The sequence below is a fragment of the Myxocyprinus asiaticus genome, chromosome 3, assembly GCF_019703515.2.
Source record: "Myxocyprinus asiaticus isolate MX2 ecotype Aquarium Trade chromosome 3, UBuf_Myxa_2, whole genome shotgun sequence".
Taxonomy (NCBI): domain Eukaryota; kingdom Metazoa; phylum Chordata; class Actinopteri; order Cypriniformes; family Catostomidae; genus Myxocyprinus; species Myxocyprinus asiaticus.
Genome location: NC_059346.1, coordinates 8,764,747 through 8,791,659, shown reverse-complemented (window position 1 = coordinate 8,791,659; position 26,913 = coordinate 8,764,747). Strand labels below are relative to the sequence as shown.

The following is a 26,913-nucleotide window of genomic DNA, read 5'->3' as shown; positions in this document are numbered from 1 at the left end:
ACATTTTTCAAAAAAGGAATTTTCTCAAATCAATGTCAATAAATAGCAGGTTTGCTTTTTGACAACTTACACATACATACACATATGCCACTGTATGTTAATGAACTGTACATTTTCTCCTGGGAAATAAATGGAGGAAATTGTGAATAGCATTTTTGTAGTCAAGACTTTAAGTGCTTGCCTGTACAGAAATGGACTTTCAAAAAATAACCCAAACCTGATAAATAGTCAATGGCATAAAAAGAGTGTCAACTTGAATGTCTTCCATATACAATTACTGTACAAAAAAAATTTAAAATAAATAATAATAAAAAAAAAATAAACAACAACATATAAACCTTGTAGTAAGTTAGGGGTTTTAAATGAAAATATATATAAAATATATATACTGTCAAAATTGTACAAATATTTTGTATTTGTTAACATGAATTAACAATGAATAATTTTACAGCACTTATTAATTTTGGCAAGACAAGGCAAATGTATATAGCACATTTCATACACAGTAGTTATTCAAAGTGCTTTACATAGACATAATCATGAAAAAGAGAAATAAAAAAAACATACATTTCAATTTTAAATCATTTAAGAACAAAGCGATAAAATAATATTAAAAAGACATTGAAGCTTAATTAAAAAATGTATTAAAACGAATAAGAAAAAAAAAAGGAATTCATAAATGTTAATTTCAACATATACTAAAACATTTTTAAAAAGTATTTTTTATTTTTTATTTTGACATTAAAAAATGGATTATGAAGTAACATGAACTTACAATGAGCAATTGCATTTGTATGAATATACATTGAATTGAAATGGTTGAAATAGGGCAGTGTCTTTAGTGAGACTAACGAGTATTACAAACCGTAAACACTGTCAAATGTACAGAAACTCAAACACACCTAAGTACTGTATGAACTCACGTATACACTAGAAGGCGGGGCATTAACCTCACGTGGTTTGCAGAATGTTCTTGCGCCCAGCTGACCACGCCCCTAGTTAAACGAAGCACTGAGAGGTGCGCTCCAGCTGACACGATGGACACTTTATGACTCGACGGAAAGATGTGCACTGCGTTTCAAAATTCTAACATTACCTTTAATGGTAAGGCGATTCAGACCATTTAGATTAAATATAAGAATTTGGGTTAGCCATATGAGTAAAAAAAATACCTCTTTATTTTAGTAGTAACAGTGTCATTTCCTGATATGCGCAGCGTTGAAACTTGACAGGTCTGTGGTCTTTAATTGTAAACAGAACCGGATGATTTGATCACGCAGCTGAGAGCCGCTCATCACCCGCGCCTGTACGGCACTGCCGGCTGTGAGACATGGAGCGTCCGCTTCTCCCCTGGAGGATCATATTTTGCCTGGTCCATGGGCTACGGCATTGTCAAAATCCTCTCCTGGCCAGTGACACCCAAAGAGTGCGTCACTATACACTTATTTTATATAATGAATTGGCTTCTATATTTGATGTATGATGTTTAGTCTCATAAAGTGATTTATATTTTGCAGAAATAACACTGGAATATAGTGGTTAGGTGAACAGAACGTTATACAAGCAGTGGCGGGCCGTGCATTAGAAGTTTAGGCCTTCAGTGTGATTCATGCCATTAAGAAAACACAGTTTCACAATGAATAAGACACCCTATGCCTTTGGGCATCATACATTATGTCGCAGCTAACTAGTAATACCATTTGACATTGTAAAAACACGTCCATGCACGAAAGACAGAACTTGAAACGACACTTAATGCTCAAGCAAGCCTAATTTTAACTGCAGCATGACTGTTTTGAGAAATGAACGTCTCCCAAACAGACATTCAAAATCATAATTTTTCATATGAAAGGAGGTCTATAATCTGTCTAATAATAGTCGCTTGCAATAAATTTCGTTTCATCAGGGTACACGGTTATGCTGCGTTCCATTCAAGTTGGATGAGGGATGTTCCTACTTGATATCTCCGACCATAAATGCATTCCATTCCCCGATATTCAGAACTGATGAATGCAATGCTCCCGTTAGCTTAGCAGGGGTTTGACTCTCATTAGAAATGTCTCCTAGCATTTGTGCTTCAGGTTTACGATTATCAAAAGAGATTATAATGTTTTATACACCTGTTTCTGCAGGCGTTTGTTAAACAAGCTTTAATATCATGTAATGTGGAAACGAACTCATTTATCGATATTACTTAATAAAGTGAATGTTTATCACTTACTTTGTATATCTATCTGAGTGTCGACATGTTTGTGTGATGTCACGCACCTGCATCTCGGTGAAATTGGAGTTGAGAATTTGTGCACGAGCCTACAAGTTGTGATTCTGACTTAAAGATGCATTCCATTGAAATTTTCCTAGTAGGAAGTTGTAAAATCCGACTTTCTGAGTTAATGGAACGCAGCACTATTTTTCAAAACTTGATCTGACACTGAATGCTCCAGCAGCCTAATTTACACTTAGATTAAACTCCTGATGTTGCTATAACAATGCAAAAAGCACTTACCAATTTACTTGAAGTGAAAATCAGTCCTCCTTTCATGATTAATAAATTAAGCAATCACACGGTCATGCAGAACATCTCAGGTTTGTAAATCCATAAGGATCTCTTTCTCAATGGTGATAGCGGCAGTGATGACAGTCGACTCGTCAGCAAGATGTCGCGCTCTTCGCTTTCAAATTAAGTCACTTAAAGCGTGACTGCGTCACTCAAGGCCAGCTAGAAGGCCTCGACCGGGACATATCCTAAAGACCACACCCACAAGAACAAATAAATCAATCTGATTGGCTGATGAATCTGACAATCTGACTTTAGTTGCCCATTCATTTGCACTGTTGAGGAATTCTGTGGAAATTCTGAAGGCCTGATGGGGATGGAGCTCAAACTCACACGCTGCTTCGGCTAATGAGCTTGGTTCAGGCATGTGATTTGTGAAACAGTTGTCACGCTTCGCTTGTAAGCATCAAGGAATAAATTCTGACTGAATAAACTTTTCGTTTTTCTCTATTTGTTTGTAGATTAATTAAGAGTGGAAAGCGATTAAAAATACATAGGCAAAAAGGTGATTGAGAATGAAAGGATGAAAAATATTTATTTAGCATGTTAGGCCAGCAGAGAAGGCTTTGCTGACCCTGAGAATTCACCAGTCTACAAGCCTAAAGGGAACGTTCTATTTTTGTAAAAAATCAGACTAACCAAAAAAGAACGTTAGGATGTCCATTCTGGGAACGTTCTGAGAACCAAAATCTAACGTAAGAGGAACATTACCACTGTAACAATGTAATATTTTAAAGGCATTTTCTGAGTTTAATACAAGTAAGGCTCAATCGACAGCATTTGTGGCATACTATTGATTACCACTAAATAAAAAATAAAAAAAGCAAAAATCTGGGTTACAGTGAGGCACTTACAATGTAAGTGAATGTGGCCAATCAATAAACGTTAAAATGCGAACTATTTAAAAAGTATAGCCACAAGACAAAAACAATATGTGTGTTAACATGATTTTAGTGTGATACAATCGCTGACTAACCTTTTCTCTATAAAGTTATAGCCAGTTTTACAACTTCGTTGCCATTGACGATGTAATGTCAACCCTAAAATGACTTTAAAAATTACAATTTAAACAACTTTACAGCTCAAATAATACATGAGTTTCAACAGAAGAATTGATGTATGTGTAAGTTGTAAGTTAACTTGTATTAAACCCGGAATATTCATTTAATATGGGATCTTCTTCAAACAGTCACTGTAATTACCATGGTAAAAGAATAATGCAGTCATTCAGTACCATTGTGTAAGGTTCCTGGATCAACATCTTTGGTGAATGTTGGAACAGCCCTCAAAAAGCCCTAACTTTACACTTTAACCCTAACCCTAAAATCACAGAGCATTGATTGGTTGATAGAATGTTGATCCAGAACATCATCTTGCAATTTGTCCTCAACTGAATACAGTTTTGCTTTACACGACATTAGTGCTAAAGATGCAAACAGTGAGGAGGAGAAGACGCTTAATTGCAAACAGACAGTGTGGGCTTTGGCGTTTGGACCCTGCCCGTCCAACCGTGTGCACGATTTTCATCAGAACAGACATAAACATGAGCTGCTTCTGGCTACTGGTCTAAACAATGGTGCCATTCAAGTGTGGGTCGTCTCAACTGGTAAGATTTCAAGAGTCTTATGAACTTTGAACTCAGTGATACCATCAAGATTTTTTTTTAAATAATTGAATAAACCTACGCTGTTCTAAATGTTAAGAAGGGGATTATGTTTCAACATAACTTGGCTTTACTTTTATAATATGTTTGTTAAGTATACTTGTTTTGTCTTCAGGAAATCTGCTGTTTACTCTGACTGGACATCAGGCTCTTGTCAGAGATTTGGTCTTTGCTCCAAATGGAAGTCTCACTCTTGTGTCAGCCTCCAGAGACAAAACTTTAAGGATATGGGACTTAGCAAAGAAAGGTCAGAGCATCTGGTGTGGAAGCAGCCCATCCTACATACATGTAATGCATTTAGATCAGAGCCAAATTGTTTTGAAAATTTTTAAGCTTGTAAATAGAACAAATGAAATGCATGATGCAAATATTGTAGTGCTATTATTACTAAAATAATAGTAATAGATCACTATTTTAAACATTTTATTCTTGAATGATATATTTCACCAGAACCACCTTAAACTTTACTGTTGTCTTAACGATCAGTGCACATCTTATTGTCTGTCTGCTGTGCACAATAATCAAAGATACAGTGCATCCGGAAAGTATTCACAGCGCTTCACTTTTTCCACATTTTGTTATGTTACAGCCTTATTCCAAAATGGATTAAATTCATTATTTTCCTCAAAATTCTACAAACAATACCCCATAATGACAATGTGAAAGAAGTTTGTTTGAAATCTTTGCAAATTTATTAAAAATTAAAAACGAAACAAAAATCACATACATAAGTATTCACAGCCTTTGCCATGACACTCAAAATTGAGCTCAGGTGCATCCTGTTTCCACTGATCATCCTTGAGATGTATCTACAACATGACTGGAGTCCACCTGTGGTAAATTCAGTTGATTGGACATGATTTGGAAAGGCACACACCTGTCTATGTAAGGTCCCACAGTTAACAGTGCATGTCAGAGCACAAACCAAGCCATGAATTTCAAGGAATTGTCTGTAGACCTCCGAGACAGGATTGTATCGAGGCACAGATCTGGGGAAGGGTACAGAAAAATTTCTGCAGCATTGAAGGTCCCAATGAGCACAGTGGCCTCCATCATTCGTAAATGGAAGAAGTTTAGAACCACTAAGACTCTTCCTAGAGCTGGCCGCCCGGCCAAACTGAGCGATCGGGGGAGAAGGGCCTTAGTCAGGGAGGTGACCAAGAACCCGATGGTCACTCTGACAGAGCTCCAGCATTTCTCTGTGAAGAGAGGAGAACCTTCCAGAAGAACAACCATCTCTGCAGCACTCCACCAATCAGGCCTGTATGGTAGAGTGGCCAGACGGAAGCCACTCCTCAGTAAAAGGCACATGACAGCCCACCTGGAGTTTGCCAAAAGGCACCTGAAGGACTCTCAGACCATGAGAAACTGTCATGTCTGGAGGAAACCAGGCACCGCTCACAGCAATGTTTTTGTTGGAAAGCAGCTGCTTCTTTTGTGGAGTCCTGCCATGGACACCATGCCTGTTGAATGTTTTCTGTATAATAGGACTCATGAACAGAGATGTTAACCAGTTCCAATGATTCCTTCAAGTCTTTAGCTGTCACTCTAGGGTTATTTTTTTTTATCTCATTGAGCATTCTGCGGTTTGCCCTTTGAGTCATCTTGGCTGGACGGCCACTTCTAGGGAGAGTAGCGCAGTACTAAATAATCATCATTTATAGACAGTTTGTCTAACTGTGGACAGATGAATATATAAGCTCTTCGAGATAACTTCGTAACCCTTTCCAGCTTGATGCAAAGCAACAATTCTTGATCGTAGGTCTTCTGAGATCTCTTTTTTTGTGAGGCATGGTCCACATCAGCAGATGCTTCTTGTGAATAGCAAACTCAAAATTTTTGAGTGCTTTTTATAAGCCAAAGTAGCTCTAACCCACACCTTAAATCTCTCTTCTTTAATGGATGCCAGGTTTGCCAACTCCAGACACTAATTGGCTTTTGTTGACATCATTAGTCTAGGGGTTTGCATACTTTTTCCAACCTACACTGTGAATATTCTAATGATGTATCCAATATGTGCAATAACAATATATAACAGATTGTGTTTGTTCATTACTGTAACTTAGATGAAGATTAATCTAGATTTTAAGACAAATTTATACATAAACGCAGGTAATTCCAAAGGGTTCACATACTTTTTCTTGCCACTGTACTTGCTTATCTTTAGGTTTTGCACTTATGAGCTGTATTTTTATCCACTGATTATAATTTGTATTTCTAATAGGTGCAGGAGCCAATCTGCATGTGCTGAAGGGTCCAGAATACTGGGTATTCAGATGTTCCATATCACCTGACAGCAGTGTGATTGCCTCAGTCTGCAACCTGGACTCTGTGAGTTTCTTAGTTGAATCTGACATCAAGGGGTATTTATTTACCTACCTTCAATTTCAGTTTATAGGCAGGTTAAGAGTTAAAAAGAGACCTTGAAAATGAGTCAGATCCAGCTTCTAATCCAAGAATTGTTTTATGATGAACATAAAAGGCAAAACGTACAAAAAGCATGGATGTTCTGCAGAGCCATTCAGATAAATTCATAACACTATTAAATTGTGAATCACATTGTTTGAATCTCTTTCTCCCAACAGAAAATCTATTTGTGGAGCCTGCGGTCTTATACCTTTATGAGACACCTTATATATGACCACGAACGCACTATGGTATCATGTGACTTTTCTCAAGATGGAGCGCTGCTCGCAGTCGCTTCGTACCATTCTACTACAGGCTGGTGGCTGGATCTGTGGGACCCCTACACAGCCGCTGTTCTGACTAGAGTACAGTATGTTGACCTAACATATTTTGAAACGTGAATAAGAAAAGAAAGGGAATTTGGGCATGCAGATATCTGGGAAAAGGGTTTTTGTTGTTTTGGAATTGAAACAACAAGGGATGGTTCACCCAGAAATGAAAATTCTGTCATCATTTACTCACCCTCAAGCTGTTCCAACCCCATATGACAGGGCTAGTCAACTGATGGCCCACGGGTCAAATCCGGCCCTCCAATCACATTTATCTGGTTCTCCGACTGATTTAGCTAAAATTGCATGGCAGTCTGAAACATCCAAGCGCGCTCTGCGCAAAGCTCAGCAGCGCGTGCAAAAGCATCAGCAGTCGTCAGAAGTTCTGGACCCGAGCGCGCATGTTTAAGCTTGTCTGGGCATAATTCAGTTACACTCTCCAAAACATGAAAATAATAGAAAAGAACAGACATTTTCACTTTTTTATACACCTGTTCTATAAAAAAATACAGTTCTATAGTAGATTGCCATTGTTTTCTTATGTGGGTTGATATAGTCAAAGATACAGACTTCAGCAGATCTAAATGTTCTTCCTCAGTTTTCATAATTTGTAAACAATAGCCTTGAATTGTTCAAATGATCATTATGTTTTGTTTTGTTTTTTCAAAGGAAAGTTCATCAAAACCTATTTGTTAGTTAAGGGTGTGAGGTCATGTTTGTTCTTCAGCCAGATCTTTAGAAGGAATTTATGGCCAGACCTTAAAAAATGTATACCCCTGACTATTTTAATGTAAATAAATGCATAGTATTAAAGGTGTTTAATTTAGTTTTTCATTTTAACATGTTAGTTCAAATGAAAATGATAGCCAAGATACAGTAAATACGTTAAAAAGGTATCTGTATAAAAAGTAATTTGGCCCCCACAAGAAAGTAGTTGAGGAGCCATGCCTTATGACTTTCCAAAAGGACAAAAAAGCACCGTAAAATAGTCCATATGTGTTATGCGCTATATTCCAAGTCTGCTAAAGCCATACAATAGCTTGTGTGAGGAACAGACCAAAACGGACCAATGCTGTTCGCTGAAAGTCTCCTACTCCGCTTCAGCTCTCAAATCTCATTGGCTTCCATTTATATTCAAATGTGGGTTGTTGCATCAGGTTTGACATCATTGGACCTCGTCCATGAGACATGAGCAGCCTATTTCTGTTTAAACCCTTTGGATGACAGAAGACTTGGAATATAGCACAGAGTAGTTTGGACTACTTTTATGGTCCTTTATGGAGCTTTACAATTCGTGATCACAGTATGCTCTCATTGTTTGGAAAAGAGCAGCTTGGACATACTGCCTAAAATTTCCTAACTGAAAATTGTAATGTTTTCATTACAGAATTTTCATATTTGGGTGAACTATTTTTTATAAGCTGGAATGATTGTATGTCTTTGTAAACGTAGGTGCATCTCAGTCGATTTCTTAATGAACTAATTTTGTGTTTTTGTTTCATTTCTCGTACTTTTCATCTGTAATCGATGATATACAGTACTGTGCAAAAGTTTTAGGCACTTGTGAAAAATGTTGCATAGTGAGGATTCCTTCAAAACTAGTGTCAGAATTAGTTTTCATTTTTCAATTAACATCATCCAAAGTCCAGTAAACATAAAAAAAAGCTAAATCAATATTTGGTGTGACCAACTTTGCCTTCAAAACAGCACCAATTCCCCTAGGTACACCTGGACACAGTTTTTCTTGGTTGTTGGCAGATAGGATGTTCCAAGCTTCTTGGAGAATTCACCACAGTTCTTCTATCTGTTTAGTCTGTCTCAGTTGCTTCTGTCTCTTCATGTAATCCCAGACTGACTCGATGTTCAGTGGAGGGCTCTGTGTGGGCCATGGCATCTGTTGCAGGGCTCCCTGTTCTTCTTTTCTATTTGCAAAGTAATGTTTGGGATTCTAAAATGTATATTACCTATTGACACACTAAAGCTAAAGATATAAATAACCATCTTAAGACAAATGTTTTTGTGAAACATCTTATGTGCCTAAGACTTTTGCACAGTACTGTATGTTTGATTTGAGAATGTCTTTTCCTTCCAGAGACTGTGAAATGTGTGCATACAGAAGTGACAATCTACTGACGTCTTTGAATTTTTCTCCTGTTGGCTTGCTGCTGGCTTTCAAAGACTACAGGTGAGATGTGGATCATCACAATCTTTTGAGGAAGGGCAATTCTCTGGTGTGCCTTAACAATTACATAGCAGGACATCACCCTGTGACTTCACAGCTGATCGGTGTCTCTCTGTATTGTTACTGGTGTATCTGTATTGTGTTGTAGGGCGTTACACATCTGGGATGTGGAACAAGATAAACTAGTCACAGAGACAGATCTCAACCGCAGCGGTGGGGTGTGCTGTTCTTTCCATCCACATGGGGGCGTCATTGCTACAGGGTAATTAAAAAAACATTTCCTATTTGATGTCAGATAACAGCCCGAGCCATAGCCAACACACAATGCTTATTCGAGAAAATATGGAGGTTGAAAAGTGTGTTAAAGTAATAGAGTGTTTGTCTGCATGCAAACTGGAGTTAAGTAACTTTTTTTTCCCTTATCTCTCTGATTCTTACAAATAGTTATTGTACCTTGGGTACTTGGGAAATATATATAAGTGCCATTAATAGACTATTATATCATAGAACCATTGATATATTTACTTTGAGAAAGACTCAAAGTCAGAATGTTACAATTGTAACACTTGGAAATACAAATATTTGCCTACTGTATCTACTGTACATATCATTGCTTTATTATTTACCATGACACAGCTTTTTCGAGTACTTGGAGTTGATTACAAAAATAATCGATTGTTTGATTTCGAGGGGTTGAGAGTCGAAGCCGCTTAGGAGAATCGATGCCACTTAGTGGCATTATATGATCTTTTGTTCATACTATGAATGATTAAGTGTGAAGAATGCTTGATAATGCACCGTTGTAAGATTTTTCTTTACTATTACTCAAATTTCTGGAATCGAACAGCCCTAGTTTCGCTTCTATATGGCACTGATTCTTTTAGCAGTCAGGAATAGTGTGTTTACAGCAAAAGTCCCACATGGTACTTATATAATTGTAAAATTAATTAAATCCTTAATACTTTTTACTAAAATATATTTATCGGCGGATGAGTCAAGAACACCAGATACTTTTATAATTAGATACTTTAACCTCACAGCCATGAAAAAGGTATCAACATTTTAGATGGTTAAAAAATATTGGACTACAAAAAAAAAAAACTTGTGTAACTTTTGTACCTCAAAATCAGTTTTTATTAATTTCTTACAAAGTGATGCAGTTGGATGTATTCGTAGGAATAACTACCATGTATGTTTCTAGGTGCAGAGATGGACATGTAAAATTCTGGCGAGTCCCTCATCTTGTTCCGAGCCTCCGGCATTTGTGCCGGGTCGCCCTGAGATACTCCATCTCAACCTATCAGGTGGAGGCTCTTCCCTTGCCGAAGAAAATTCTGGAATTCCTTACATATAGGGACATTCCAAAGCAAAAGAGCTTGTATTGTAAAGAGCACTGCAGCTGAGAAATGTTTGTGGCTCCCAAAAATGACAGGCTTCAAATCGTAACATACTGTAATTTTGCAAGGATGCCTAAATTGTAGTCAATTATGTGTTTGAAAAAAGGGACACTAAATTATTAAATCATACTTCAAATATTTATTCAAAGACTTTATTTTTTACATAACTTGTTTTGAAATGTTGCATATTTTCCCCAAAGCACTGAACCAAGATTTATTTCAAGCATAAAAAAACAATACAGGATTTCAGAGCACAGATATTTTTTTTAATATGTCAAAACCATTGTCAAAACTGACCAATAAAGAACTTCCTCTTCTCATGATATCATTGATCCATGTAGCAACCCTGGTCTATCCATCACTTACTACTATGTCTCTAACTGCCTGGAAAGCAGCAACCATTGAGCTCAGCTGGATCTTCTCATTAGTTCCCGAGGCCAGACGATACCTTACAATTAAAAAGGAAAGAACTGAATTTTAGAAATTGTATATTGGCCTTATAGTGTGCTTTCCCATTTGTCTACTGCTTTGTTGATTTAATAAAGATTTATATATACAAAAAAGATACTCACTCAATATCTGCAAGTTTTATAAGCAAACCCATGCGTATGGAGGGTGGGAAGTCCACTGGAATGGGGAAAAAACAGAAACATTTGAGCAAAATTAACCCCCTCGCGGCAATTTGGACAGACACTTTGTGTGAACCAATAAATTAATTAAAAGGTATTCAAAACTCAAGAACAAACATTTTACTATAGCTTTTAGTAGAAAACAATTGTTAAAGGAATATATTGGGCATTTGTGGCATAATGTTGATTACCACAAAAACAAAAAATTCAACTCGTCCTTTTCTTTTAAAAAAGAAGCAAAAATCGAGGTTACAGTGAGGCACATTAAATGGAAGTGAATGGGGCCAATTTTTGGAGGGTTATAAGTTTATAAAAGCACTTAAGTTAATTCTTCTTTTAAAGCTCATGTATTTGAGCTGTACAGTTGTTTACATCATTTTTACAGTCATTTTAGGGTTTGTTGACATTACATCATTATGGCAACGAAGTTTTAAAACTGTCTATAACTTTACATAGAATAGGTTAAGCGATTTTATCACACTAATCTCATGTTAACATGCATATTATGTCTTGTGACTATACTTTTTAAATAGTATTTTAACGTTTACTGATTGTCCCCATTCCCTTCCATAGTAAGTTGTTTGTGATTTCTGCTTTTTTTAAAGAAAAGAAGTGGCAAGTCAAAATAATTCTTTGTGTTAATCAACATTATGCCACAAATGCTGTCGATTGAGCTTAACCTGTATTGAACCCGGAATATTCCTTTGTTACAATTTGTGATGCTACTTCAGAGTATTTTTTTTATTTTTTGTAGTTTCAAAACATTAACAAATGTACATGCTGTGCAATCACTTTTGTATAATGCACAAAAATAAATAATTACACATATTATTTCTGTATATAAAATCTGACAATAATGTAATATTAGTGGTGTTTATTGTGTTTGAAGCATTTTACACTCTGCCACTTTCAACAGGCGTCATGTAATAACGAGAACAAATGTTTTCCATGACAACCGCAAGAGCATCTCTAGGGAAGCAAGGCCAGAGAAAAAATTTAGCTAGTCACTGTTGCGTATAGACTAGATTTGGGTCTCAACTAGATTTTAGAGCTTAAGTTTTATTGGAATGGACCCGCCCTGAAAGGTTGACTTTCTTAAAACAGTTTTATAGTTGGGATAGATCCTCTCTTCCTGTTGTTCCAAACCTTTATATTTTCTTTTCTCTGTGGAACACAAAAAGATGATTTTTGCATCATTTTTCACTAAAAAAAAAAAAAAGAAAGAAAAGTGGTGACTGAGGCTAACGTGCCTAATATCTTTCCGTGCGCCAAAGAAAAAAATGTTTCTAGTGAAAGAGTAAAGGGTTGCATTAAACCATTTAGTATCATTTTTAACAACAATCATCAAATGTAAATACTATCAGAAATGCTGCATTACAATAGTGTAGGTTTTGAGGTCTTACCGCGGTGTATGAGGAGATGAACTTCTGTTAAAATGTCATGAAGTGCCAGACCTTTCAGAGTTTTGAGTTGCAGAATTTCTGTTGTACTCTGTTAAGAAGTTTTCAAACATCATTAACACTTTAGGCTCTGAAGGGGTTTTTAAAGATTTCCTGTTTCAGTGGCATACCCAAAATTAAAGGCTTACAGTTGAAGTCAGAAGTTTACATACACTTAGGTTGCTAATTTTTTAACCACTCCACAGATTTCCTATTAGCAAACTATAGTTTATATGTAGCTTGATATAGTATAACAAGTCGTTTAGGACATCTACTTTGTGCATGACACGAGTAATTTTTCCAACAATTATTACAGACAGATTGTTTCAATTCTTTTAATTGACTATATCACAATTCTAGTGGATCAGAAGTTTACACTAAGTTAACTGTGCCTTTAAGCAGCTTGGAGAATTCCAGAAATGATGTCAAGCCTTTAGACAATTAACCAATTAGCTTCTGATAGGAGGTGTACTGAATTGGAGGTGTACATGTGGATGTATTTTAAGGCCTACCTTCAAACTCAGTGCCTCTTTGCTTGACATCATGGGAAAATCAAAAGAAATCAGCAAAGACCTCAGAAAAAAAAATGTGTGGACCTCCACAAGTCTGGTTCATCCTTGGGAGCAATTTCCAAATGCCTGAAGGTACCACGTTCATCTGTACAAACAATAGTACACAAGTATAAACACCATGGGACCACGCATCCATCATACCGCTCAGGACGGAGATGCATTCTGTCTCCTAGAGATAAACGTAGTTTGGTGCTGGAGGAAACAGGTAGACAAGTATCTATATCCACAGTAAAACGAGTCCTATATAGTCTCAGCAAGGAAGAAGCTACTGATCCAACACCGTTATAAAAGAGCCAGACTACAGTTTTTCAGTGCACATGGGGACAAAGATCTTACTTTTTGGAGAAATGTCCTCTTGTCAGATGAAACAAAAATTTAACTGTTTGGCCATAATGACCATTGTTATGTTTGGAGGAAAAAGGGTGAGGCTTGCAAGCCGAAGAACACCATCCCAACCGGTATGGGGGTGGCAACATCATGTTGTGGGGGTGCTTTGCTTCAGGAGAGACTGGTGCACTTCACAAAATAGATGGCATCACGAGGAAGGAAAATTATGTGGATATATTGAAGCAACATCTCAAGACATCAGCCAGGAAGTTAAAGCTCGGTCGCAAATGGGTCTTCCAAATGGACAATGACCCCAAACATACTTCCAAAGTTGTGGCAAAATGGCTTAAGGACAACAAAGTCAAGGTACTGGAGTGGCCATCACAAAGCCCTGACCTCAGTCCGAAAGAAAATTTGTGGGCAGAACTGAAAAAGCGTGAGCGATCAAGGAGGCCCACAAACCTGACTGTGGAGGAATGGGCCAAAATTCCAGCAACTTAATGTGAGAAGCTTGTGGAAGGCTACCCAAAACGTTTGACCCAAGTTAAACAATTGAAAGGTAATGCTACCAAGTACTAACACAGTGTATGTACACTTCTGACCCACTGGGAATGTGATGAAAGAAATAAAAGCTGAAATAAATCACTCTCTCTACTATTGTCCTGACATTTCACATTCTTAAAATAGTGATCCTAACTGACCTAAGACAGGGAATGTTTTCTACGATTAAATGTCAGAAATTGTGAAAAACTGAGTTTAAATGTATTTGGCTAAGGTGTATGTAAACTTCTGACCATAACTGTATGTGTTTGCTATCATTGTATAGAAAACTTTTCCATTTTTTTAAGTATATGGATTGATACATTCTGAGACTCTCAGCCTAAGAAACTGCTGAAACAAAACAAAACAAAATAAATCACAAAGAATTAAGCCAAAAATTTACTTTTTTCTTATTTGACATTGTATATCTCTGGGTGTAAATAAGGTGGCTCAGAAAAACTGCTTTTGTTTTGTTCCCAATCATGTCAACTGTATCTGAAACAATTTGTCTTGATACGACAAAGCAATCAAAAGTACAAAAAAAGTCTCCAAGTGTCCAAAAGCCTCTCCAAAGAAATTAAACAATAATTACACATGCAAACACAACAATTACTAAATGTATGCATAGCATGGATACATGATTTTTTTAATGAGATTTCACAGAATGAGTGCCTCACTGAACGGGTCTGCATCGAGTCTGTCATTTACATGGCGCCATCTCCTGGTGGCCATTTGTAACACTGTGCTTCGTATGGATTATCTAATGATCTATGCATCATATTACCTTGTGTGTGGACTCATTTGAAAGATAATCACCTCCTCTAAGTAATGATATGTGATATTATATATTCCGTGAAGTTCTAAGCGAAAACACGGTATATAAGCAACACCAACAAAATTGTCAAAGACGTATACTTAGCTATTACTTGCTATATTTTTGTCTGTTAGTAAAACAAATAGGCTGGTTGTATTCTACTCTTCGAGAGCTTTCCAATAATACATGACACATGGCTATTTGATGAGTTTGATGTTTTTTTTCCTGATTGCAATATGTATAGTGCAATTTAAAAAAAATAAATTATCAAAACGGAACACTTCTGATTGTCTGCAAATTTCAAAGCGCTTGTTCAGCTTTGGTCATTATGCTATCATGCACTGGAAAGTAGAGCCTCTAAGCTTTCAAACGATACCTATTATGTGTTGGTCAAGACTGTAGTTATTAATATACTGATAGGCCCATCCGAGCTTAAAGGGTTAACTAATATTATCAACTCCACAAACAACATTGAACAAAAAATTGCTTTCAGAAAAGCTCATGGTTAGTTCCAAACTAAATATACTTATTACAATAACTGCTAATGAAATGATAAAATATCAATATTAAATGTCTACATTTTCTTCTATAATTTTGCATTAATTATAATATAAAAATTATATTTTAAATGTAAAATATTGTACAATATAAATATTACAAAGTAAAATAATTATTAGTAGTAAAATAAATTATAATAATCCTATATTATAGTTTCAAATATTATGTAATAGACATGAATAATTCATAATATAATTTTTAAGATAAATAATTTTAAAGATAGCCTCTCAACGTGCTTTACATAGTAAAATATATAAAATATACACAATATTAACATGTATTTTTAAAGTAATAATGATAACAATACAAAATAAACCAATCAAGTAAAACCTTTCTGACAAAAAAACAAAACAAAAAAAAACATCATACTTAATTAAAAATAATCACAAGTTCACAAGTGCAGAGAGGATACGGTTATATGCAGCGGTGAAGTCTTTATTGAGAGCCCAGTCCAGTATGTTGGCAATGTCTGATCTAAGAGGATGTCCAGTACAGGTGTAAACAGTCTCCTCTGTCACCTTCCCATAGGCCATATGGGTGCTCTACACATGAAAACATACAATATTCATTACAGATGTGATCCAGCAACATATTACAAGCAAACCATAAAAACGTCACTTTTATACAAATCAACGTGTTTATAAAAACACACTATACACACCTGTAAAATGTTTAGTGATCGTCTCATGTCTCCCGTTGAGAGGGTCACAATGGCCTTCATGCCATCTGGAGTGATGTCAATGCTAGCAGATAAAGGCAGTGAACAAAATAGATTTTGAAATATTTATGAATCCATGTTCGGAAAGTACAATGTTCTGTTTCATTTGCTCAAAGTTGTGTGTGCTGTTCTGTGCCAGAGGGCAGATCTGATATAAAACAAGTGTTTGTGTGTGGAGTGCTTGTGTGAGTTTTCAATCAAAAGGGCTGCAGGGCTGGGTCATTTCTATCTTTTGTGGTTAGGATTTTTCGAGTGGTTCCATCCAATGACTCACTCCAGATATGACCCGAAAAATCGAATGATACAAACCTACACAGTCTTAACACTCATAATTTAATCAGCATGCATAAAATATGTCAAAAATGCTAGATGTCTTACCTCTAATTAGATTTGCAAAAGAAACATGATAAAGATAACTAGATCTGTATATTTTCTGAAGATAATGTGAATCAGAACCATGAAGCTATGGTTTTTTTGCATGTTGCTATGTAGCTGCTAGGGTGTTATGGGTGATTTTTAAGGCATTGCTAGAATGTTCAGGGTGGTTGCTTATTGGCCTTATTCAAAACTGTCCAACCTGAAGTTTCTACGATATTCTGATCTCAACATATGGGCTTTTTAACCTAAAACATATCTCATTAGCAACCACTTGTCCTGGATTTGCATTGACGAGAGTCCTCACCTCTCCTGCTGTATGACGTACTCTAGTCTGGGAATCATTTGGCTCTGAGAGAGTGGACCGAAACGAAACCGCGTGCATCGGGACTGGAGAGCAGGAATAATCTTAGAGAGGTAGTTACAGATCAGACAGAATCGGGTGTTCTCTGTGAACTTCTCAATGACTGAGAGAGAGAGAGAGAGAGAGAGAGAGAGAGAGAGAGAAAGACTATGAACTTCAAGACAGTCTCAAGAGGGACCACAAAAATATAAAATAAGTTAATGAAAAAATTAAAATAATGAAATACCAGTGCAATAAAAACAGTACTTGGACATCACACTGAGCGTGTTTACATGCATGTTCTTACACTGATTATGCTTAACAAGCAGACAACGTCTGTGGTCATGTAAACTGCGTTCCTTTATCGTGTACAGTCATAAACGGCTTGAGAATAAACCGGTCGACACGGGTAGGTTTTTGTCTATTACTGCGATTTTGAGTTGCATGTAAACACCTTTACCAGTGTTCTTGCAGGCTTATCCAATTTGACGTCAAAAGCAGAGAATATCGCGATTATTTCAAATGTCATGCAAATACAGATTTCTTGCTTTGACGTTTTTTTTTAAATAAGTTGATTTTTGGGAGCAATCAGCATATTGGTGTGCACGTAATCACAATCACTGTTGTTGCAACTGAAAAAACAAATCACACATCTCATTATAAATAGCTAACAGAAATCTTTAAAAGGACAGAATCACCCCAAAATGTAAATTCTGTCATCGTTTACTCACCCTCGTGTTGTTCCAAACCTGTTTGACTTACTTTCTGCCACAGAACTCAAAATGAGATGTTAGACAGTATGTTCATCTCAGTCACCATTCACTTTTATTGCAAATTTTTTTCCACACAATGAAAGTGGATGGATGAAAGTTCACTCTGTACCTTTTTTTGACGACTTTGTGATAGGGTCTCAGCCCATTTTTCATCATTATTTTTTGGAACCCAACAATAAGTTAAGTAAAGAATTTTTTTATGGAAATATATTTTTGTGTAATCTTACAGGGATAGTTCACCTAGAAATGAAAATTCTCTTATCATTTACTCACCCTCATCCAAAATGTGTATGACTTTCCTTCTTTAACAGTACACAAACGAAGATTTTTAGAAGAATATTTCAGCTCTGTTGGTCCTTAAAATGCAAGTGAATGGTGATCAGACCTTTGTAGAAACAGAACAATATATAAGTCCTTTTTTACTCTAAATCTCCACTTTAACTTTCACTTTCAGATGTGAAAGTGAAACTAAACATGCACCACATGTGACTTTCAGATGTAAAAGTGAAAGGGTAGATTAAGGGTTAAAAAAGGACTTAAATTTTGATCTGTTTCTCACCCACACATATTACCGATATATCGCTTCTGAAGATATGGATTTAACCACTGGAGTCATATGGATCACTTTTACGTTTCCTTTATGTGATTTTTGGAGCTACAAAAGTCTGATCACCATTCACTTAAACTATTTGGACCAACAGAACGGAGATATTCTTCTAAAAATCTTTGTGTTCTACAGAAGAAAGAAAGTCATCCACATCTGGGATGGCATGAGGGTGAGTAAATGATGAGAGAATTTTCATTTTTGGGTGAACTATCCCTTTAACAACAACAATAATTATTATTATTCTTGTTTTTGTTACCAAACAGTACCATATTTATGTAGTAATTTCTTAACTTGCATGCGGCATTGCTATGCGGTCCTTTATTTTGGCGGAACACTGAATGCTCTCATCCACTCTTCTGTCCACAAAAACCACGTGTTATAAGGTTAATTTACATCTGAATATTAACTAGAAGCGGCCAAGCATATTTGGAATTACATGAATAAGTGAATCTAGAGCGCTGTAAATATAACACGCTCACTCATTAGCCTCATTAAATTGATAATCGTGCTACATCCAATCACGATTTCAATTTTATTTCAATTAATCATTCAACCCTAGTGAAAACCTACCTTGATTTCTCTTAATATATATATTTTTTAACAATCACAAGAATATTGCTCTCATTCATGTGTTATTGTGGACAGTGAAATGGCAGAACCCTATTCTTTTGCCATGGGGCCATTTGGGGGCCCAGCAGGTGAGCTGATGAAGGGGCAGATGGTGCACTACCTCTCCTTAGAGCATTCTGAGCATCCTGGGTCATAGCGTCCGCTTCATCCAGGATCACCAACTTGAAGCCCTTCCTATAGGAGCAAACGCAAAGAATGAGACACAGTGTTTCAATACAGACCAGGTAGATATCACGCAATATATTAAAATAAAATTCCTCAATACCTATAACAGATAGTTTCATGTGCAAAGACCACATCATACATAAGTCACATGTTCACAGGTTCATAAATGGGTTGTTCAGGTGGGAGCTATTCTTACTTGAAGATAGTTCGTGTGCTGGCAAAGCTGAGGATCGGTCCCCTCACCACGTCTATACCACGGTCATCTGACGCGTTCAGCTGATGAATTACAATGTGTAATAGTTCCCCTTAGCAAAATGTTAAAACGTTTTGCAACAAGCAAATTTAGCATAAAAAACCTCAATCTCCTAAAAATAATCTCATTGTAAATTATAATATTTTGTATTACCATTTTGTATTACATGATATACTGTAATTCAACATCTGTTTATAACAATTGTAATTTTTAAAGGAATATTCAATACAAGTTAAACTTAATCAATGTGTGCAATAATATTGATTACCACAAAAATTAATTTTGACTTGCTCCTCCTTTTCTTTAAAAAAAATTAAAAAAGCAAAAATCTGGGTTACAGTGAGGCACTTACAATGGAAGTGAATAGGACCAGTCTATAAATGTTAAAATACTCACTTTTTCAAAAATATAGCCACAAGACATAAACAATATGCATGTTAACATGATTTTAGTGTGATACAATTGCTTACTAACAATTTTACAGCTTTGTTACCATGACCATGTAATGTCAAACGAACCTTAAAACGACTGTAAAAATGACGATTTAAACAACTTTACAGCTCAAGTAATACATGAGTTTCAACATAATAATGAATGCAAGTGCTTTTATAAAATTATAAGCTTCACATTTCTGTCTTTAAACCCTTCAACAATTGGCCCCATTCACTTCCATTGTAAGTGCCTCACTGTAACCTCAAATTTTGCATTTTTCTTTTTAAAGAGAAGGATGTTAGAGTCTAAATTATTTTTTTGTGGTAATCGGCATCATGCCACAAATGCTGTCGACTGAGCTCAACTTGTATTGAACCCAAAATACACCTTTATATGGATGAAAATGCATTTATCGGATAAAAATCAATTCAGTAAGCAAGTAAGTTTGTCTGTATGACAATATTTGGTGTCATATCCAGTACCTCCAGGACCATGGAGTTGAACTCTTTATTTTTGTAGAGTTGTTTAGCACATGCTAATATAGTCGAGGTCTTTCCTGTTCCTGGAGGTCCATAAAAGAGCAGATGAGGCAATCTGTCTTCATTGATAAACTTCTGGACTGTGGAGAAACGTAAACATATTTGTGAAAATATATCAGGCACACCATCACACAAGCACACGCTATAATACCTCATTAAACAGAGATGCTCCTGTATTGTTGCATTACAGCGCAAATCTATATATTTAAAATATATAGAGGTTTGACTGCTGTTTTTATTAAAATAAATCATCTCTGTGCTTACTTGTGCTCAGGATGTCTTGATGAGAGATGAGGTCATCTAGTGTCTGTGGTCTGTATTTCTCAACCCTGAAATTACGAGACACTATTACAAATGAAAACATTTGTTTTGTGTGCATTTGTTTCACTATCATGTTGTTTTATTCTGAAGTGCCAACAACTAATAAATCAGACAATTAATCAATAAGGATAATGTCAGTTTAGTGAATTTAGTATATATAAAACATTTTCTGTCATCATAATAGCCATCACATGCAGGTAAAAAAAAATAAAAAATAAAAAAAATAACTTGTTTCAGATATTGAGCATCACTTGTCTTGGTAATGGGACTGTCCATTAATAATTATATAACCATCACCACTAATATCAGTCAAGATAATGAAGGTAAATTTAGATCTGACACCTGTGGTAACTGATCAACACAAACAAAGTACTTTTTAGTAACAATTTGTTCACATTTTCTTGCAAGAAATGTTGCATTAAGTTAGCACTGCAATAAAAATTCATACATGCTGCATGACACCACTGCAGACTCACCCATGCTTTTTTTTAATTTTTTTTTATACATTTTGGGTAACAAACCCCCTTTATCTTTACCTTAATAAGTAAATATTGCATGAAATCCACATGCTTAAGTAGTATGCATACAAGCAGAAGAAGTGAAAATGTAAACAAAAGCACAAGTATGCAATACTGCACAGAGTAACATAAGACTAGTGACTCGTGAGCGGGGATGTTACAGCCAGCATAAACGTTTGTCTTTTCATGAGCTAAGTATCAGCTGACAAAACACGGAGGAAACTATTACCATGGTAAATTTCTTGTCTGAGTTTGTGTTTTACTTGTTGATGCCATTGTCTTGTCTTGTGTTGTGTTCAATCAGTCCCGCGATATATCTTGGCGCGTTTTTCTGACTGCTCAAAGATTTCCGCCCGTGAGAGTTGTTTAGTGACACTTTCTTGACCAATAAAAAACGCGCTTTTTTTGAAGGCGGGATTTAATGAGGAAGTAGCCTGCAGTAATTTCAAAATAAGTGTTCAAGAGCGATTTAAAAGTCCCGTCTTTAGCCATATTTGTCTTCATTGTGTTTGATGTACTCAAAAAATGTGTATATCTCTATAGAAAATTTACATATATAAAATATATTATACATAATATTCAATTATTTAATGTATATGTATAATATAAAATTATGTATATATATATATATATATATATATATATATATATATATATATATATATATATATATATATATATATATACAGTTAAATAATTAAATATATATTTTACATATTTAAAGTCCTCTCTTTAGCCATATTTGTCTTCGTTGTGTTTGATGTACTCAAAAATTATAGATTTTTATATATCTACAGAATATTTAAATATATAAAATATATTATGCATAATATTCATTCATTAAATATATATTTATAATATTAAATTATTATGTAAAACAAAATATTTAAAATTAAATAATTAAATATTTATTTTACATATTTAAAGTCCTCTCTTTAGCCATATTTGTCTTCGTTGTGTTTGATGTACTCAAAAAATCTAGATTTTTATTAATCTACAGAATATATATATATATATATATATATATATATATATATATATATATATATATATATATATATATATAATTTTAATTTATTAAAATACATATTTAGAATATTAAATTATTATGTATAATAAAATATATAAAATTAAATTATTATATTTTACATATACAAAGTCCTTTCTTTAGCCATATTTGTCTTTGTTGTGTTTGATGTACTCAAAAATTTGGATTTTTATACATCTACAGAATATTTATATGTATAATATATATATATATATATATATATATATATATATATATATATATATATATATATATATACATATAATATTCATTTATTTTATATATTTTTATAATATGAAATTATTATGTACAACAAAATATTAGATATATATTTAACATATTTATATTATCCACTAGGAAGATACTGAAGCATTTCTGACAATGTTATAAAGCACATACAACTTACACTGTAGATTTGTATTAATTGTAGATATTTAAACTAATAATAAAGAAAAAGTACAATTAAATACAAATAACACAATATTTGTGCAGGTTCATTTGCAACCTAAATTAACCAATGAACAATACAATACAACACAAAAAAATAAAAGCAAAAACAGGAACAGATAAATATCATTAAATGGCAAATCTTGTTTAAATAAATCATTTCACAACTGAGAAGCAATAGACAAACATTAAACACTTTTTCCCCTATGTACAGGTGCATCTCAATAAATTAGAATGTCGTGGAAAAGTTCATTTATTTCAGTAATTCAACTCAAATTGTGAAACTCGTGTATTAAATAAATTCAATGCACACAGACTGAAGTAGTTTAAGTCTTTGGTTCTTTTAACTGTGATGATTTTGGCTCACATTTAACAAAAACCCACCAATTCACTATCTCAAAAAATTAGAATATGGTGACATGCCAATCAGCTAATCAACTCAAAACACCTGCAAAGGTTTCCTGAGCCTTCAAAATGGTCTCTCAGTTTGGTTCACTAGGCTACACAATCATGGGGAACACTGCTGATCTGACAGTTGTCCAGAAGACAATCATTGACACCCTTCACAAGGAGGGTAAGCCACAAACATTCATTGCCAAAGAAGCTGGCTGTTCACAGAGTGCTGTATCCAAGCATGTTAACAGAAAGTTGAGTGGAAGGAAAAAGTGTGGAAGAAAAAGATGCACAACCAACCGAGAGAACCGCAGCCTTATGATTGTCAAGCAAAATCGATTCAAGAATTTGGGTGAACTTCACAAGGAATGGACTGAGGCTGGGGTCAAGGCATCAAGAGCCACCACACACAGACGTGTCAAGGAATTTGGCTACAGTTGTCGTATTCCACTCCTGAACCACAGACAACGTCAGAGGCGTCTTACCTGGGCTAAGGAGAAGAAGAACTGGACTGTTGCCCAGTGGTCCAAAGTCCTCTTTTCAGATGAGAGCAAGTTTTGTATTTCATTTGGAAACCAAGGTCCTAGAGTCTGGAGGAAGGGTGGAGAAGCTCATAGCCCAAGTTGCTTGAAGTCCAGTGTTAAGTTTCCACAGTCTGTGATGATTTGGGGTGCAATGTCATCTGCTGGTGTTGGTCCATTGTGTTTTTTGAAAACTAAAGTCACTGCACCCGTTTACCAAGAAATTTTGGAGCACTTCATGCTTCCTTCTGCTGACCAGCTTTTTAAAGATGCTGATTTCATTTTCCAGCAGGATTTGGCACTTGCCCACACTGCCAAAAGCACCAAAAGTTGGTTAAATGACCATTGTGTTGGTGTGCTTGACTGGCCAGCAAACTCACCAGACCTGAACCCCATAGAGAATCTATGGGGTATTGTCAAGAGGAAAATGAGAAACAAGAGACTAAAAAATGCAAATGAGCTGAAGGCCACTGTCAAAGAAACCTGGGCTTCCATACCACCTCAGCAGTGCCACAAACTGATCACCTCCATGCCACGCCGAATTGAGGCAGTAATTAAAGCAAAAGGAGCCCCTACCACGTATTGAGTACATATACAGTAAATGAACATACTTTCCAGAAGGCCAACAATTCACTAAAAATGTTTTTTTTTATTGGTCTTATGATGTATTCTAATTTTTTGAGATAGTGAATTGGTGGGTTTTTGTTAAATGTGAGCCAAAATCATCACAATTAAAAGAACCAAAGACTTAAACTACTTCAGTCTGTGTGCATTGAATTTATTTAATACACGAGTTTCACAATTTGAGTTGAATTACTGAAATAAATGAACTTTTCCACGACATTCTAATTTATTGAGATGCACCTGTACATGTAAGCCAGACTTTTGAGGGGTAATTCTGTTACTGTTAAACTGATCAGAAAATTACAAAAACTGTTGCATCATTTCCCCAGCTATGATATATTACATTATCCACATTCATGCACCTGATATGTGATTTTTTGCAGCCTACTTCAGTGAGGGTGATGCTTGTCAGTTTTAAAGTAGTGCACTATGGAAATGCAGGGGCGCTGTATGTATTTCCATTTGATAGTCAATTAAAATACTTTTATAATAGGCCCCTACTTGACAATATAAAACAGTGGGTTGATTTGAGTTCCAACAGTGAGCTCACTGCATTGATGCTTATCTCGCGAGAACTCTTTTCCCTGCTTGAGTCGGCGATGCAATGCTGTTGCTGCTGATGCTGTGAATTTGATTGACGCGAACATGTCGCTGTGTTGGGGGAGCGCCGGGATGCAGCGGATGATGGTCCAGAAGGGGAGTACGTGCACTCAAATCAGACGTTATCGTTAAAAAATATCACGTAGTGTAGTGTTTCTTCTGAATCATCAGTGACAGAGATGTCTCAATCTGTGTTGCACTTCACAAGCGCGCCCTGGATCTAGCTGATGCCACCGCAGAGAGGATCTGATTTTATTTATATTTTTCCTTACTTCCTTCAGTATCTGTGTATTATGGTAGAAGCTGGAACATCAAACACAAACAGTGCAACCCTGATGAAAACACCGTCAGGATATCCAAAAACCGACAACAATGGAATCGCCTTATACGTAGAGTCTATTTTCTCATGATCACTCACACCATTATCCTTAAATGTAATTGACGCTCACCTGTTTGTGCGTACTATCACAGTGTTTTCTAATCAGATCAAAGGAAAAAAGTAGTCTGCACATAGCAAAAGGACCACTGCTCACAAATGATGGACGAGGAGAATATGACCAATAGCGACGAGCATCATTTGAGTTTGCAAAAAGCCTTGCAGCAGTGCGAACTGGTGCAAAACATGATTGACATCAGCATCTCCAGTTTGGAAGGTTTGAGGACCAAATGTGCCACATCCAACGACTTGACACAAAAAGAAATCCGAACACTGGAGGTAAGCAAATGCGAGTATGTTCATATTTACACCCCAGTAGGCTACCCCCTGCATTTGTACAAGTGTCACGAGAGTGTGTATATTTGTGTGTGTGTGTGTGTGTGTGTGTGCACATTAAACATTTTTGCATTTTTAAATGTGTTCAAATGGAAAGTTGCATCTCGGGGAATGACTGTATTGGATTTATAAGCTTTCGCGTGCGGCGTAATAAGTGAAGAAGCTCTCGCGCTGCAGCAGTGAGAGGCGCGATCTTGCGCATTCTGCAGGTGGAGGAAGGTGGCTCGTGCGCTCACGCTGCTAACATGGACACCGAAAGAGGCCTATTGTTGACATGAATTTACATCCTCATCCGCATCACTAAACAGCCGAACGTAGGCTACATTATAAGCATGAAAATGTTCGAAATTTCGTTACATAACAAGAACTATTGCATCAGATATTTGGTTGTGATACCATGCCAGTTTGTGTTTTGCATATAGCTACTAGTGGGCAGCCAATTTGGGTTTTTCAATGACTGATGATGATACTAATATTTAGAAAGCAGGATGGCCGATATATAGCTATAATCCAATTTAATGACCTGCTTAAAACTGGTGAACAAAAATGAACTCTTATTTCACATAATATTTAATTAACATGAAAAAAAAATATATAAATTTAAAAAAGATATTGACAATTTTTATTTTTTATTTTATTTTATTTTATTTTTTTTATCTCAAGGCCATCATTAGGCCTATTAAGTTTGGCTGACTTAAGGTAGAGGTAAAGCTTGTTAATTATGGTCTGATGCTGATAATCTCAAAATGGCCTGGCCGATATATCATTCTATTACTAGTATATAGCCTACAAAAAGACTTGATAAACAGTTGCTCCTTTATGCACACATTTTTTGTGATATCAAGCAGAAATTCGCTTGGAGTAGCCTATAGGAGCAAGTTGTCACTCTTTTTACTCCAGTGAATATTTCACAGGGTAGGTACATTTTTTAAAAGTCAAGCAGTCACATAAAACATCTTGGCTACAAAATAGCTATTGAACATTTCAACTGTTATATGTTGTCAAACTATATGGGGTTAAGTTACTTTATCACAAAAGGAATCTGCCATTAAATAGGCTATTTCATAAACAGCTATTCAGATAAATGAATTCAGCTGAACAATTCTGAAGCTCAAAACGTTTCATAAAACAGTAAACATTTTAAAAGTATATCAGACCATTGTTTTGACTAATAGAAATGGCAGAATATGTATAATTGTAAAACACGTTACAACCTGCTTCGACCTGATATTTACAGTATGAAAATACCTTTGTTTACCCAACAGCTATTAAAAAAATATGATATTCATAAATTATTCTACACTTATTCTAAAATATAATTGTTTCAACTTAAAAAGTAAGTTTTTTTGCTGCCTTAAAATGTTGTGTCAACTTAAAGTGATTTTTAGAATATAGGTCCATACAGTGCTAGTGAATGGGTA

At 35.6% G+C, this 26,913-nt stretch overlaps 3 protein-coding genes across 3 annotated transcripts in view; 2 read left to right on the top strand and 1 right to left on the bottom strand.

Annotated features, from left to right (window-relative positions):
• Positions 1–969: 969 nt before the first annotated feature.
• Positions 970–10,856, top strand: LOC127430446 (WD repeat and SOCS box-containing protein 2-like). Its single transcript, XM_051680216.1, has 9 exons — positions 970–1,104; positions 1,258–1,426; positions 3,979–4,163; positions 4,336–4,467; positions 6,445–6,551; positions 6,806–6,996; positions 9,048–9,140; positions 9,286–9,399; positions 10,339–10,856. The coding sequence occupies exons 1-9, from the start codon at positions 1,065–1,067 to the stop codon at positions 10,538–10,540; spliced, it is 1,233 nt and encodes a 410-aa protein (XP_051536176.1). The 5' UTR covers positions 970–1,064; the 3' UTR covers positions 10,541–10,856.
• LOC127430505 (replication factor C subunit 5-like) lies at positions 10,659–21,453 on the bottom strand. The gene is made up of 11 exons (XM_051680332.1): positions 21,317–21,453; positions 20,513–20,577; positions 20,192–20,328; positions 19,221–19,300; positions 18,960–19,033; positions 16,814–16,973; positions 16,075–16,156; positions 15,826–15,955; positions 12,567–12,644; positions 11,107–11,161; positions 10,659–10,982 (listed from the first exon to the last, which is right to left on the bottom strand). The coding sequence occupies exons 1-11, from the start codon at positions 21,361–21,363 to the stop codon at positions 10,886–10,888; spliced, it is 1,005 nt and encodes a 334-aa protein (XP_051536292.1). The 5' UTR covers positions 21,364–21,453; the 3' UTR covers positions 10,659–10,885.
• A 2,921-nt stretch (positions 21,454–24,374) lies between these two features.
• The window catches only part of LOC127430129 (kinase suppressor of Ras 2-like), a 166,957-nt gene continuing 164,418 nt past the window's right edge, over positions 24,375–26,913 (top strand). Inside the window, exon 1 of the mRNA XM_051679645.1 lies at positions 24,375–25,435. Within this exon, the coding sequence (XP_051535605.1) occupies positions 25,256–25,435 (180 nt within the window). The 5' untranslated portion in view covers positions 24,375–25,255. The remainder of the gene's footprint in view (positions 25,436–26,913) is intronic.

Bases quoted from the DNA above. Each gene is read 5' to 3' on its own strand.
- LOC127430446 (XM_051680216.1), top strand. From the start codon at position 1,065: ATGTGCACTGCGTTTCAAAATTCTAACATTACCTTTAATG. The intron at 4,468-6,444 runs GTCAGAGCATCT...TATTTCTAATAG, and splicing joins ATGGGACTTAGCAAAGAAAG to GTGCAGGAGCCAATCTGCAT. The intron at 6,552-6,805 runs GTGAGTTTCTTA...TTCTCCCAACAG, and splicing joins CAGTCTGCAACCTGGACTCT to AAAATCTATTTGTGGAGCCT.
- LOC127430505 (XM_051680332.1), bottom strand. From the start codon at position 21,363: ATGGCATCAACAAGTAAAACACAAACTCAGACAAGAAATTTACCATG. The intron at 19,034-19,220 runs GTAAGAATAGCT...TTGCTCCTATAG, and splicing joins AGCACACGAACTATCTTCAA to GAAGGGCTTCAAGTTGGTGA. The intron at 11,162-12,566 runs GTAAGACCTCAA...TCCCCATTCCAG, and splicing joins TCATCTCCTCATACACCGCG to TGGACTTCCCACCCTCCATA.